We start from the raw sequence: 14,695 nt of genomic DNA on the forward strand, positions 1-14,695 counted from the left end.
CAAGTGTTGATTTATTCACAAAGTGTAGCCGAAAATAGAAACAGACTATGCTCAAAAGTTTTTTTTGTGTGGAAGTTAAAAAAATGTAATTTCCAAGCCTCAACAAAGTAGAAAACGAGTGGAAACTTGTAAGGGCTTGTTTCCAAAATGTACCAGATGTTTACGGAATGCCGACAAATCATGCATCCATGAACAACATTATCACCGCAACTTTTGGCAACCCATACTGAAAAAATATACCGAGAAAAAAATACTAACCGGGTTTGTCCGAGTTTCACAGCCGGTATCGGAATAATTACCAGTAGTCATCGTCCACCTCAAGTCGCTAGTAAGCAGACAATTTCCAAGACGGCTTCTGGTGTCTGCAGGTATCAATTTCAAGTTATCTCCCATGATTAGTCCCATGAAGGTCCCAAAACTTGTTCCAGAGATGCTACCATACTTGTTAGGCTGTTTTCCGACGGCGACTGTCAGTGTGACATGTCCCCACTATCATCGCTGATGGCGAGGCATGTTAGAGCCCAATTTCACTACAAAAAAAACCATTATAAGTCACTGTTGAGATGAGTATAGCAGTCAACTATGCTATCACTTGGCAAGAACAAGTTGACGGCCCGTTTCAAAAGGAGACTAGGTGCATTCTGCCTTCACTTGTAGTAATACCCTTGTTACAGTCACATGGACATGTACACATACTATTTGGAAACGTCACTGCGTCACACTGCCAACATGACATTTACACTCGATCATAATACCCTTTTAAATCTTGCAAATTTCTACAAAACATTTCTTCAAACACTTTCGAGTATATAAAGTCAAATGAATGGTTGTCGATGAAGTTGCATGGGTAAAAACAGGCGAAAAATACGGATTTTAAGAATGGCTATCAACACTTACCAACAACATCTCAAAATGGGCGCCTGCCTCGTTCTGAGATATACTTATGAACCTTGACCTCGATGATCGTTAATTTATAGATATATTCTACCCGCCACCCCAGGCTTCTGACGCGACGCAGGGAGGAGGTTTCGACATAAATTTCTCTTTAAGCGGACGAAACAATAGTAACAATTCAAAATGCGAGTGAAGGTACATTGCATATTTGTATCTTGTAAATTTAGAAATTTATCAAAAGTTGATGATAAATTCTCAATTTATTTTGGCTGAAATACTACAAAATGACAAATACAAAAATGCCACAATATCAAGGGTGCTAATATGAGTAATGTCTTCATCGTTTACTTAATTACAACCAATCGATCGATTGATCGCATAGGATGATTGTTTAATAATATGATTTAAATGAACTTTCTAAAAGTACATGACAGAAAAGTAGGAGAAAAGGAAAAAATAACTATCTCGTTCGGAGAGGTAACTGGCGAACCATAAATCTATGTCTGTTGCGCTATCTATGTCTGTTGAGCTGTGTCTTCGTGTGATTCGGTGCAATTAAGAGTAATTTCGAATGTAATGTATAGTTAGCTGAACATTCACTACGTATTAAACTTTGGACGTAAAGCAGAGATAGCGACATTGGTGAGAAGCAGAGGTGACACGTGTATATATCATTTGATATTTCATACATTGCTTATGAGGTTATTCTTGAAATAAAGCGACATGAGAAAAATACAGAAGTTAATAAAATAATCACTATGCATGGGGAAAATCGCGAGAACCTTTCTGTTGTTGCCCAGAGACTTGGCCTAATGTCCACTCCGGGCCACAGGGGCACGTATTATTGCTTAGATTGCCGTTTTCTTAGGAAAACATCGTACGAATTCTGCTGCTTCAAATGTACCAATCTCTATATTATAGTAGAAATATTTTCTTTTCTCCTTACAGGTAGGAGTATATAGTCAAAAGGTTGTTAAAAAAACAATCTAGGAGATATTACACGCCCCTATAATGCTCCCGACCTAGCGTACATGGAAACCCACGAGCCCCCTCTACGGCACGACAGATCATTATAAAGTGACCAGGCACTTCTCGATGTAGTTAAATCAATAAAAGTAAGGCGGATATAATCGGACATAATCTGCCTTTGTCTCCCTGATATGTGTGTGTATCGTTCATCTCTCTTGAAGCAGACATGTTCATAAAAGAGAGAGAGAGAGAGAGAGAGAGAGAGAGAGAGAGAGAGAGAGAGAGAGAGAGAGAGAGAGAGAGAGAGAGAGAGAGAGAGAGAGAGAGCGAGAGAGAGAGAGAGAGAGAGAGAGAGAGAGAGAGAGAGAGAGAGAGAGAGAGAGAGAGAGAGAGAGAGAGAGAGAGAGAGAGAGAGAGAGAGAGAGAGAGTTTGCCAATGGTCAAACAGTGACTGGCATAAACTGGTGCACATACATTTATTGTGTTTGGACCAAGTACAAGGTATAAATCTCTGTCGTCTACAATATCAGATACAAGGTATCACGTGATATTGTTTAGAGTATCCTGGCAATGAGTAATATTAACACAATGAGTATTAATCTTCATACTGAAGAGTAGAACAATTTGGATTACTATTACGAAACCTTCGAGTTCACTTTTGCCCCAAAGTGTAATATATTAAGTGAAGCATTGATTGGACGAAACAGTCAAATACTTTACACGACATGTCCTGCAACTAGTGTGGAAGGTAAATGCATGTATGTATGTATGTATGTATGTATGTATGTATGTATGTATGTATGTGTGTGTATATTTGCATAAATAGTAGTTACATTATTTCAATAATCCAAAGACCTCATCAGCCTATATTTTGAGATTTTTAAAATACATTTTAGATTAGGTAAAAGCGTTTTTTTGAAATAAATAAGATAAAAAGCCTCTTGGCTGCATTCTTTCACTCGACTATTTGCCAATCACTCGTTCAGGTAATTATTTCACACAGAGAATACACTTCAGAAAAATATTACATTCAAATAAAGAAAAAAAAGTAGCGAGCTTGAAGACTGCAGTGTTCCCAGAATCCTTTGCGATTCAAAATGGCGACTTACATACGTAAAATGTGAAGAGCTTGGACTCGGCAAACGAATCTCATGTTTGCTTTGTTTAGCCCTTCATATGTTTATTTTTTTGCAATTTTAAGTTGAACGAGCGAAGGGACAACAATGGAGAGTTCTGAAGAAAACACTGAGATGTTCTACCATCTCTTATATTCGACCACAACTCTGATGTTCGGTGGAGCGGTCCTTTTCAAATATTTCCGCAATGAACTTCGTTTGGGTGTAAGGAGTATATTAGCGTTAGTCGTCGTATTTGTTGCTGAACCAATCTGTCATTTTGCTGTTGGTGGAGACACTGGATTGGTTGTATTGACTGTGTGGTATATAATTACGTATATAGCCTTACCAGCAAATCATTTAGATATTGGAGATCGTGCTATTCTGATAACAGGTAACGTTATTGAGTACTACTAGTCTACTGCTACTAGTGTATATACATGTATTCTAGTATTACAAAACGACACACTGTTATGGTTTTCATTCATTCATTCATTCTTTCGCTCGCTAGCTCGTTCACTTGTTCGTTCGTTCATCCATCCATCGATTCATTCATTCATTCATTCATTCATTCATTCATTCATTCATTCATTCATTCATTCAGTTCATTCATCTACCCATCTTCAAATTCATTCATTCCATGTTCTGCCGGCCATCAATCCATCAATTCACCAACCCATCACTCACTCACTCACTCACTCACTCACTCACTCACTCACTCACTCACTCACTCACTCACTCACTCACTCGCTCACTCACTCACTCACTCAGGGCTCGAAATTAACTTGATAGTCCCAGTGGGCTACATGTACCAATGTCAAAAATTGGTGTCCAAGGATGGTGACCAATAGTCTCATATTCCTGAACTGAAAACATAGCTCCTATATTTGAATTACATACATGTATGTGTGTTATGTACATTGTGTGTTGTTAAACAGTAAATCTTCCATCCTTGCCACCATGCATAATAAGTGGTAGCCTAAGTGGGCCACCAGCTACAAATTATGGTAGCCTCATGACAAGGATTGGTAGTCTGTGGACATGGGAGTGGGACTACTGTTAATTTCAAGCCCTGCTCACTCACTCACTCACTCACTCACTCACTCACTCATTCCTCCCATACCTCTGTAATAAACAAGGAATGAAACCAATACAATTCAAATCAAACATAACACCTGTGGGGTCCGTGAGACGAATCGCCCCCAACTGTTCGAGCCATTACTCAAGGAGCCCCCCCCCCCCCCCCCCACACACACACACACAATTGCACTCATCTTCTGAGACACAGCTGAGAGATACAGAACACTTACCCTGACCCTGTGTCTGGGTCAGTCACAGAAAAATCGCCAGTCTCCAGTGGGATTTGAACCCATGACCTCTCAACTGCTAATTATGAGATCGAACCACTAATCAAAAGGGAGACAGTTTCTCTGCTGTCTTCTAAATCAATGCCCAATCAATCAGCACTAAGTGGGCTACCAGCCGCAAATTATGATACATGTATGATGTAGCCCAACAACAAGAATTGGTATCATGTAGATGTGGTACAGTATGACCACGAACACCAAACCCTGACATCTATAAAACTACATAAACAGTTATCAATAACAGACAACACATCAGAACATTAACACAAAAATTCAGGATAAGCTGTCATAGTCTTAAAATTGAGAAGGGACGCCACACACAACCCAAAACTCCAATTGAAAATAGACTCTAGGTGAAATTGTAATACAATAGAAGACGAAGAACATCATTTGATACATTGTAAACTATATACATCTACCAAGAGATCAATTATATAGTGTACATTGTGATTTATAATATCAATTTAGAATTGATAGTATAGAAAAGAACATTTTAGTCTAGATGCCAAATGTGGTTGTAACTATAGTGAAGGTATAAATTGTAATAATACTGTATATGAACTAAACTAAGAAAATTTATAATGCAATTGAAACAAAAAGAGATTGTAATTGCTCTCTGTATGTATCTAAACTGCTGTAAACATAGAATTTTTTTACTTACACACTTACAACATTAGCTTATTTCGTTGTAGTGTTCTTTAATATCTTTATTACTCTCATGTACCCAAATAGAATTGTCAATTTTCTATATGGTTGTAATAAAGTTATATCTTATCTTATCATATATGCATCCTTTCATTTCTATTCTAGGCTGTGATAGTGGTCTTGGCCAGGCACTAGCTCAGTATTTTGATCAGCGGGGATTTCAAGTATTTGCAGGGTGCCTATATAAAGGTGGTGCGGCTGAAGTTGAACTGTCAGCGACTTGCTCTGAAAAGTTGACAACTTTACAGTTAGACGTAACCAAAGATGAAGAGATACAACAGGCATTGAAGACTGTCACTGACAAATTACAGGGAAAAGGTATGGTGAAATGAGGGTTGTTGGTGGTTGTACACCTCTTAGTCTGCTTGTACACCTCTTAGCTCTGCAGCCAGGGTTCAAAGGTGTCGGCTGGGTTTGGTTTAATTTACCACACTGTAAGTAAGAAGAGTGTCGTTCACTTTGACTCGACCGTACAATGCTAGTTTTCCCTGGATACTCCGGTTTCCTCATGCACTAACACTGAACTAAAGGAGCCTATAAATGGGACTAGCTCCTGTTGGATGTCTGATAAATAGATAAATTAAAGGTTATAACACACAAGCAGTTCAAAGTTTTTAGCATTGAACTTTCAATCTGTCTTGATCGATGATCAAACTGACAATAGTTGAAGCTGACCACTAGGTGGCAGTATGATCAGCCGATTGCAGAGACAATAGTTAAAGCTGATCACTAGGTGGTGGTATGATCAGCCGATTGTTGATGTTATATTGTTTTATGAACTAAAGACACACTAACCTGTAAGTGGTAACCAAGTAATGTTTCCATAGTGTCAAGTTGAAGTAGAACAAGTAATAACAAACCCTGATAGTGAACCCTGATACAAGTTGTATAAAACATTGAGCTGAATTGTACACTGTTTTTTGTTTTGGTCTTTGCAGGGTTATGGGGACTAATCAACAATGCCGGTGTATTTTCATTCATGGACGTTGAGTTGACACCGGTACACATATACGAGGAAATGATGGAAGTAAATTGTCTTGGTGTCGTTAGAATGACTAAAACATTTCTACCACTGATACGGCAATGTACTGGTAGGGTAGTCAATGTATCGAGTACCTATGGTAAGTTTTACTACAATTTTAATACATTGAGAACATATAGCAGTAGAACATTCATGAAAGGCCACTTTCCATACCTACCATCTTGAATAATGCATTGTGGGCAATACTGCATACTATTATAAATTGATAGTGAAACATTATTTTATGCACAAAGACATAAAGACATTGAGAAAAATCAAAATCGAATAACTGAGCAAACGGATATCGACGATTGCACCTTTTAGCATATTGGCGCAGAGTGTATGCCAGGGCTCAATATGGAAAATTATTGACGGGTCAATGCACATATTCACCATTGAATTACATAGGAAGATATACTAGGTGTACTAATAACTGCTTTTGCAAACTTAAGTCTTTAGAAGTGGTCTTTTCAGGTCATATGTTGTACTGTACATGTACCTTGATTATACCATGTACCATTTCAGGCCGGGTACCACTTATGGGAATGAGTGCGTATGGTATATCTAAAGTAGGTATTGAAATGTTTAGTGACACATTACGGCAATAATATCGTACTATTTCAGGTCGGGTACCACTTATGGGAATGAGTGCGTATGGTATATCTAAAGCTGGTGTTGAAATGTTTAGTGATGTATTACGACAAGAAATGAAGAAATGGGGAATCAAGGTATCTTTAGTTGAACCCTATGGATATCTGACAGGTAGGTTGAATTAATGCTACAGTTTAAAATACCAAGATAATGCTATTTATACTAGTTATACAAAAGACAAAGGATTTTCTAGTTTAGCCACTAGGAGTGCTGTTCCAAAGCCAGCTGGGGACAAGAAGTGTTAGCAATGACGGTTGAACACTGAGGCCTCATATTTTATGCTACACATTCCACTTATTAGAAAACAAAAGATGTTTAAAATGTAGTTTTGCCACTAGGAGTGCTCTACATAGGCCACAAGTGTTACTGATGCCCCTATGAACACCAATATATTCCAGTTATTGAAAACAAAACAAAGGATTTTATAGTTTTACCACTAGGAGTGCTGTTGCAATGCTAGATCAAAAGTTTGGGCTACGACTGAATACTGAGACATCAATGACAAATATCAAAGTGTTGCATAGTTTAACTTAATCTGGGGAAACATAATCCAAAATTTGCTCGCACCAGATGTCTCTCTCTCTCTCTCTCTCAGAGCAGTGCATTCTCAGGAATACCTAAACATCCAACACTGCACACTGAACAACCTAGGTTCTTTTGTGACAGGTTTGTCTATCTCCAGTGATCGATACATTTTAAATATGAAGAATGGGCCTTGTATGACTTGGAAGAAATGTATTGTGTGACTTTGAGTGTGGAAGACTTGAGATTATGTTTCCTCAGACTTTCGTCTTGGTGGTCTTGTAGTAGAACCCCCAGCGTTGATAGTCTAGGTAACTGAGACTAAGCTGTTTTATCAAATAAAAATCCAAAATAAATACCAAATTCTCATCCATATGGCCACTTTAACTCAAAAGTTATTTTTAGTCAATCTAAACAGTTCTACTGATTACATTGTCAATGATGTAAACTTTAGGAACCCAAGAATTGTTCTAAATACAATGGTGACCGTGTTTAATCTATAAATTAAATGAAAGGAGCTATTAAAATAAGATAAATAAACCTACAAAAAGTAAGATGGTGGGTGCAGAGTATTAGTTTTAGCTTATGTCTAGCTTAGTTTGCTGAAAGGTCGATTTTAAAATTTTGATTGTTGAACTCCCAAAAAATCAGGGCTGCCTGTATAATAAATAATTCTACTTTCTAATTAATGTTACCTTTTGTCTTGTTTCCATAGCAACCACATCTGTAGATAAGATGGAGGTAGCATACCGGGCCATGATAGCGAATCTGTCTGACGATATGCGTCAACTTTATGGAACGCAGTACTTTGAAACTTATCACTCAGAGGTTGTCCAACAGGAAGGAAAGGCATTACGTTCAATGGAATCGTTATCAGACAATTATCGGTTTCTTTGTCGGTGTGTTCGTGATGCACTTTTATCCAAAAGACCACAGGCCCGATACCCTGATGGTTCAGGAGCTCGTATCATGATGTGGTTTGCTGACCATTTACCAGACACAGTTTTAGATTTGTGTTTACCATATATCCTGCCAGACTGGGTTCACAGTCAGACATCTACATCATGACCTTCAATTAATTCACCTTTGACCTGACCTGACCTGACCTTTGATATGACCAAACATTTTACTGTGCGAATGGTCAACAGCACATGCTATTTTGATCGACATGCAGGGTTCGAATTTAGCAGTAGTCCAGGGCACATAGATTACAAACATTGTATCTTAACTACCAATTTAGCAGTAGTCCAGGGAACACAGATTACTAAACATTGTATTTTGACTACCAATTTAGCAGTAGTCCAGGGCACATAGATTTCTAAACATTGTATCTTGACTACCAAACTTAAAAGATGGTTGTCAGTAAGACCAATGGAAATTAATACAAAATTGTAGCTGAAACAGTTCACTCAGCAGAGTATAGAAGTTACAAACAAACAATTATTGAATATAACTTTCAACATAGCTTGAAATATTTGTTGTGTCATATCAATAACAGAGAATATTGTAATGTTGACCTTTGACATGACATGACCCATGACATTTGCAGTGCTATTAGCAAAGACTGATATTTTGACATAACTGTGTCTCTGACTTCTGCTTTTGATATTTTGTGTAAAAGGTGTTTTGACAGCATACAAGTCTATACATGTATGATATGAAATATTTGGTCTTTTTGATAAATTATTTATATTATGAATTGTGACACTGCCTAAACACAGTAAAAACGATAAGAACCAGATATAATCTGTAAACAAAACTTATTACTAACCTACTAAAATTTCTCTTTTGTAACTTTGCAGCTACAACATTTGTCAAGAATTTTTCCGAGTTAATGTTTATCTCTTTGTAGCCGTATCTAAAATATGATGGGAATTATTCTTGTAGTGTAAATATGATGGTAAAGTCAGGGTAAATTTGTGAGTGACGCAGGGAAAATCCTTGTAATCATGTTTTTTTTTCAATTCAAAATTGTCTAATTTCACTTGATAGGTGATGGATAGCAATGCATTGTTGTATTACTTTCCAGGTTGAACTGATCAAAACTGGTCAGAACTGGTCAGAGCCAGTTAGAAGCGATGTAATTTTCATGACTTTAGAAAGGTATGTACAGTCTACAGTAAACCCTTGCTTTGAATAGTCACAATAATAGGGCCTAACTGGTCAAAACTGGTCAGAACCGGTCAAAACTTGTCAGATCCAGTTGGAACCTTTGTAATTTCTATCACATTTACTTTATCCCAAATAAAAGTTTGAAACCATACAGATATGATCACAGAATCTGATAAAAATGTCTGATAAATGATTATGTCAAGACAAACATTTGAAAAAAGAGGAACAGAAAATATAACTTTGAGTTGATTTGGCTTACTATAATGTGATGTAGTGGCCGTCTAGTATACTGTGTAATATTTGGATGAAGAAACACATCTTCAAAAATAAATATGTCGGCACTTGTCAGACTTCACAGTTCAATAAACACACTCAATTTATTCCCTTCAGTTTTCTGATAATTTCTGAAAAAAAACAGGAAAATGGCAAAACTAACCTGCTGTACAAATGTACATATATTAATAAATTGTATGTAATTATTAGAGAAGCAATTAGTTTAATTTGTGCTTGCCATGGAAGTTACTTTGGTTTTTAGAGATTCCATACTTGTTTTGGCACTGGAAACGTGTAAAACAATTGCTATGGACTTTTTCATGGTTGCTGTGGATTCCTTCTGTTGGCACTAGACGTTTGTGGGAAACATTTGTTGGACTTTGTCATGGTTGCTAAGGATTTTGAAACTAAATCTCTAGGAACATTTTACCAATATCATTTTTTTTATGATGTTCACAAGTAATTCTTTAGTTTCAAGTAACTTACTAAAATAATATCTTTACACAAAATATGTATACCTTCCCTTTTATCAGTGAGGTGCCAAAAGTTACCCTTTGCTAAAAGTTTGCGAGTTTAGATATTTTGCCAACAAATCAGATTTTGGACGAGATTTTCTATAATTGAAAAATGTGCACTACTTATCACCAGAAATATAAAATTGATAAAATATCTGAGGTTTACATTGAAAGAGTAAAATATAAAACTATACTGAGGATACACAAGATTCAATTTCTGTTTTCTCATCTTCGTCATCAGCTGTTGGATTTTTGTTCGTTGGTGGCGCTGCATTTGCCATCATGGCTGCCTGCATTGCCGCTATGATTCTTTTCTGTCTGCGTTCTACACGCGAATGGAACAGACATAAGACAGCACCAAAGATGGAAACTGCACCAAGTATTTGGAAAGATAAATTGTAGTGACCAGTGGAATCAAATGCGCAACCTACAAACCAAAAATGTAGACTTGGTTATCACACACATTAAACCAATTTAGTTAGAGGTCATGTTGGCATCTAGATTATCAACATGTAACTCGCCCTGCAGAAGTTTTTTGTTCTCAACAAGATGTTAATCATTTGTATAAACAAATTTTCAAAACCGCATCCAATTTTCTATATCACATCCAATTTTCATTATCACATTGATAATACTGCTTACAGGCCTTCCCAAAGTCTGACCTTTCTGTAGTACAACTCAAAATCCAAAAACTACATGTATATGGATTAAAAGGGAAAATTACTCCAGGAAATAGAGGTATTTTGATAAACTTTCTGGCGTCATTTCATGATAATCTTTGCTTGATTGCCAAGAAACACCAAATGGAATTAAATTCTTTTCACCTCATGTATTGTTCTTTCAGTTGAATACCATTCGCTCATGGGTCGTAGCCGACATGAACATTTATTACATTATATATAGCGTATATATCTTAAATATACTTAGATATTATTCCCCAATAGTCTTTCTTTGTTCAACCAAGGAAAGTACGAGTGACCTAAGGGGCTCTTGTCACTACGAGTCACTAGATGAGTAGTGACACCCCTTAGGTCACAAGTATTTTCTGGCTGAATGAAGACAAATATTGGAGAATATAATTATTATACTAGAGCCAGTAAAATATAAAAGAAAAATTGGGGAAAGTAATAACTATTTTGAACGTTTTGACTCATATTTCAAACACAGCAGAACCAGTGACATAGACAAGCGTTGTCGTTAAGCAGAGCAACCAGGGTATATATTCCATATTTTTTGTTGAACCTTGCTCGTGCATGGTATAAATGATATACATGTAGAATATTCATGACTATCTGAGAGAAATAAATCCAGGAGTTTCAATTTGCCATTTCTTGTCAACCAAGCAAAAATTACATGATGTGGAATCATGAAATTAATCTCCAGAACCCAAAGTTTATTAACATATCTTTATTCTGGGATTGGCATTCACCTTTAATTCCAAATGTGAAAACCATGGCTGTAATATTAAGACATTCGCCTTAGCACCAAATGGGTGAAAACCTAGCTGTATTGCAATCAAGATACTCACCTGCAATAAGTGGTCCAACCAATCCACCAAGTCCATACCATACCATAAACAAAGCTCTACCAGTTGCCAGGAAAGGTAAACCAACAGCCCCACGTAAGAACATCAACACATTACCAATAATTAAACCATGGCAAAGTCCAAGAACTGCTGACAGAGCAACTAATCCAGCAAAGAAGTGACCAAGTGGTGTTACAACAGCAAGAACTCCAGAAATGAAAGCTGATATACCTATGAACCGAATGGGTGTGCCTATTTGACGCTTTAGGAACACCCCTTGTAGAATTCGACCAATCAGCATACAGATGCCAAGTATTGACAGTAAGAATGGAGCGTTTAATCCTATGTGCGGATTGGTTCTCAAAAGTCGTGGTACAAGGTGAACTACGCTGCCATGAAATAAAACACTGAACATAAATCCGATGACAGAAACCAGCAGCAGTAATGGACGTTGACAAAATAATGGAAAATTGAAAAGTTTTAGGATCATAATGTGTGGTGGTGGTCTTTTCATTGGTGGTCCACCAGGACCTGTCCCTGGTTGTCCTCCTGGACCCATACCTGGTTGTCCGCCTGGACCCATACATGGTTGTCCGCCTGGACCCATACCTGGTTGCCCTCCTGGACCCATCCCTGGATGTCCTCCTGGACCCATACCTGATTGCCTTCCAGGACCCATATCATTTCGACTCATACCTGGAGGTCGTTGTCCTGTTATCATTCCAGGGGGTGCCTGTCCAGCAACCATACCGGGAGGTCCTTGTCCTGGCATCATTCCAGGGGGTGCCTGTCCTCCCATCTTACCTGGTGGTCCTTGTCCTCCCGGCATTACAGGGGGTGGCTTGCCTGCCATTAATGCTGCTATTACAGCTGGTGGGGGTGGACCACCACCAAATGGTGGTCCTGTGTTCTTTCTTGGGGGTGTACGATATAATGCAGCAGATATCAACATATTGGCGTTGACGGCAGATAGTATCATTAATGACCCTTTCCAGCCAAACCGAAACACAAGAAACGACAACACAGGAGGGAGAAAGAAGCTAGCGATCCCAGAAAGTACAAGAATCATTATCATTGCTTTCGGTAGTTTCTGACGAAAATACATTGGTATGATTCCTAGGGCTGGACCTAGGCTTATACCATAGCCAAGACCTATTAAGAAATGAAGACATTTAAATTTAGTAGTAACGGTCATTAGGAGTGTAGGCATCGAACATTAAAAAAAGTTTACTTAATATCTATCAATGCCTCCAATAAATGACAACATTAAGATATTTTATTATCATTAGTTAATAACAAAAGCAATACCACAACGTTCACGTTCACGTTCATAGCTATGTTTACGTACCAAATGTTAAACGGTATCACTATATCAGCAGTAACTTACAGAGATGGGCAAGTAGGTGGGAGAGAGAGAGAGAGAGAGAGAGAGAGAGAGAGAGAGAGAGAGAGAGAGAGAGAGAGAGAGAGAGAGAGAGAGAGAGAGAGAGAGAGAGAGAGAGAGAGAGAGAGAGAGAGAGAGAGAGAGAGAGAGAGAGAGAGAGAGAGAGAGAGAGAGAGAGAGAGGGGGAGGGAGGGAGGGAGGGAGGGAGGGAGAGAGAGATACAGAAGGCAGACAGAGACAGAGAAGGATGGGGAGGGAGGGGGGAGACAAAGAGATATGATAGGATATGGGGCAAATGGACAGACAGACAAGCAGCTGGGAAGATAGAGACGGGGCTAAAGAATTTATTGTTAGTTGGAGGATGAACGTGTTAGGAAGTGAGGTGTAGTTGACATTATATGACAACAAACAAAATAGATATAATAGATGTATGAGCGATCAGGACAGCACCTAGGTTGTACAAATAAAGGGAAGGACTGGGTATAGAGACACAGAACAAGTGAAAAAGAGACGCACTGATAGAGAAAGTTTGACAATGCCGATCCCAGTACAAAACATGACTTACCAACTAAAAGTCCAAGACTGATGTACAAGACTGGTATACTAGGAGCGAAAGAACTGATAAGATAACCAGCTGATGATAGTAGGGCACCAACAACTGCAGCAAATCGAAAACTACGTATACGGGATAACGCCACTCCTATGTTAACTAGACAAAAATGGGATATGGTTTAATATTAGTGTTACGAAGAACCTACTTTCAAGGGGCACAAGTTGAGTTTTTCTTATTTATTTTTAAGTGTACTTTAGCTGCGTATTTCAAGATAATCACACTTTGTTATACGTAATGTGTGAAAGCACAGTAAGCCATGATTATTTGCAATTGCCTGAATTCAAAAACTTGGTATTAGGCCAAAAAAGGAGAAAGAATTGTTCTGGTCAGCGCGCGCATCAATTAATCATAAATACCCCCGCGTGTCGGTCTTCCTTTGTGTTTGTCCAGCTAGTCCATACAGTCTGCAAACCCGTGGGGAAACACAAAAGTGACCCTCTCTACTTCATTGAAGACAACTGCGGAGCCAATCATGTTTGTCAGTTACTTTTTTTGGCCGGATAGAAAAATCCACCGCCGGCCCGGGAGAAACTGACCGGTCCCTATCTCATGTGTACATGTCTCTGGTCTACATTCCAAACCAGTACACTGTACGGTAAGTAAAATTGTAAGTCTAGTCAAACTTTGACAAAATTGTATGTTTGATATTGGTGAATTTACACAAGATTTACTTGTGAATGGTGAAGTAGAGCTTTTACTTTCTGGTCAATGCTGATCCAAGAGGGCTAAAAACACTCCCCTGTATTTTTAGTTGATAGATAATATTGGTTATCATGATAATGTGACGTCATGAGTGAATGGTTAGAGTGGCCTGCTTGGAATCTGCAGGTTGCAGGTTAGAGCCCTATCGCTGCCATTGTTTCTGAGTGGCTGAAATACTTGGGTAAGATTTGAACCACGACTGTGCCTCAGTCCACCCAGCTGTACAATTGGGGACTTGAGGTTGCAATAATTTGAATGGTTTAATCCTATGCGCTTATAAAGGCTGCAATGGATTGTATGCTCCCCAGGGAGTGAATTGAGGAAGTA

The 14,695-nt window shown here is 38.2% G+C and overlaps 1 protein-coding gene across 1 annotated transcript; it reads left to right on the forward strand.

Moving 5' to 3' along the window:
- Positions 1–2,998: 2,998 nt before the first annotated feature.
- Positions 2,999–9,573, forward strand: LOC144448498 (17-beta-hydroxysteroid dehydrogenase type 6-like). The gene is made up of 5 exons (XM_078138760.1): positions 2,999–3,372; positions 5,156–5,368; positions 5,989–6,171; positions 6,696–6,833; positions 7,960–9,573. The coding sequence occupies exons 1-5, from the start codon at positions 3,087–3,089 to the stop codon at positions 8,310–8,312; spliced, it is 1,173 nt and encodes a 390-aa protein (XP_077994886.1). The 5' UTR covers positions 2,999–3,086; the 3' UTR covers positions 8,313–9,573.
- The last annotated feature ends 5,122 nt before the right edge of the window (positions 9,574–14,695 follow it).

This window comes from Glandiceps talaboti, chromosome 17 (assembly GCF_964340395.1).
Source record: "Glandiceps talaboti chromosome 17, keGlaTala1.1, whole genome shotgun sequence".
NCBI lineage: Eukaryota > Metazoa > Hemichordata > Enteropneusta > Spengelidae > Glandiceps > Glandiceps talaboti.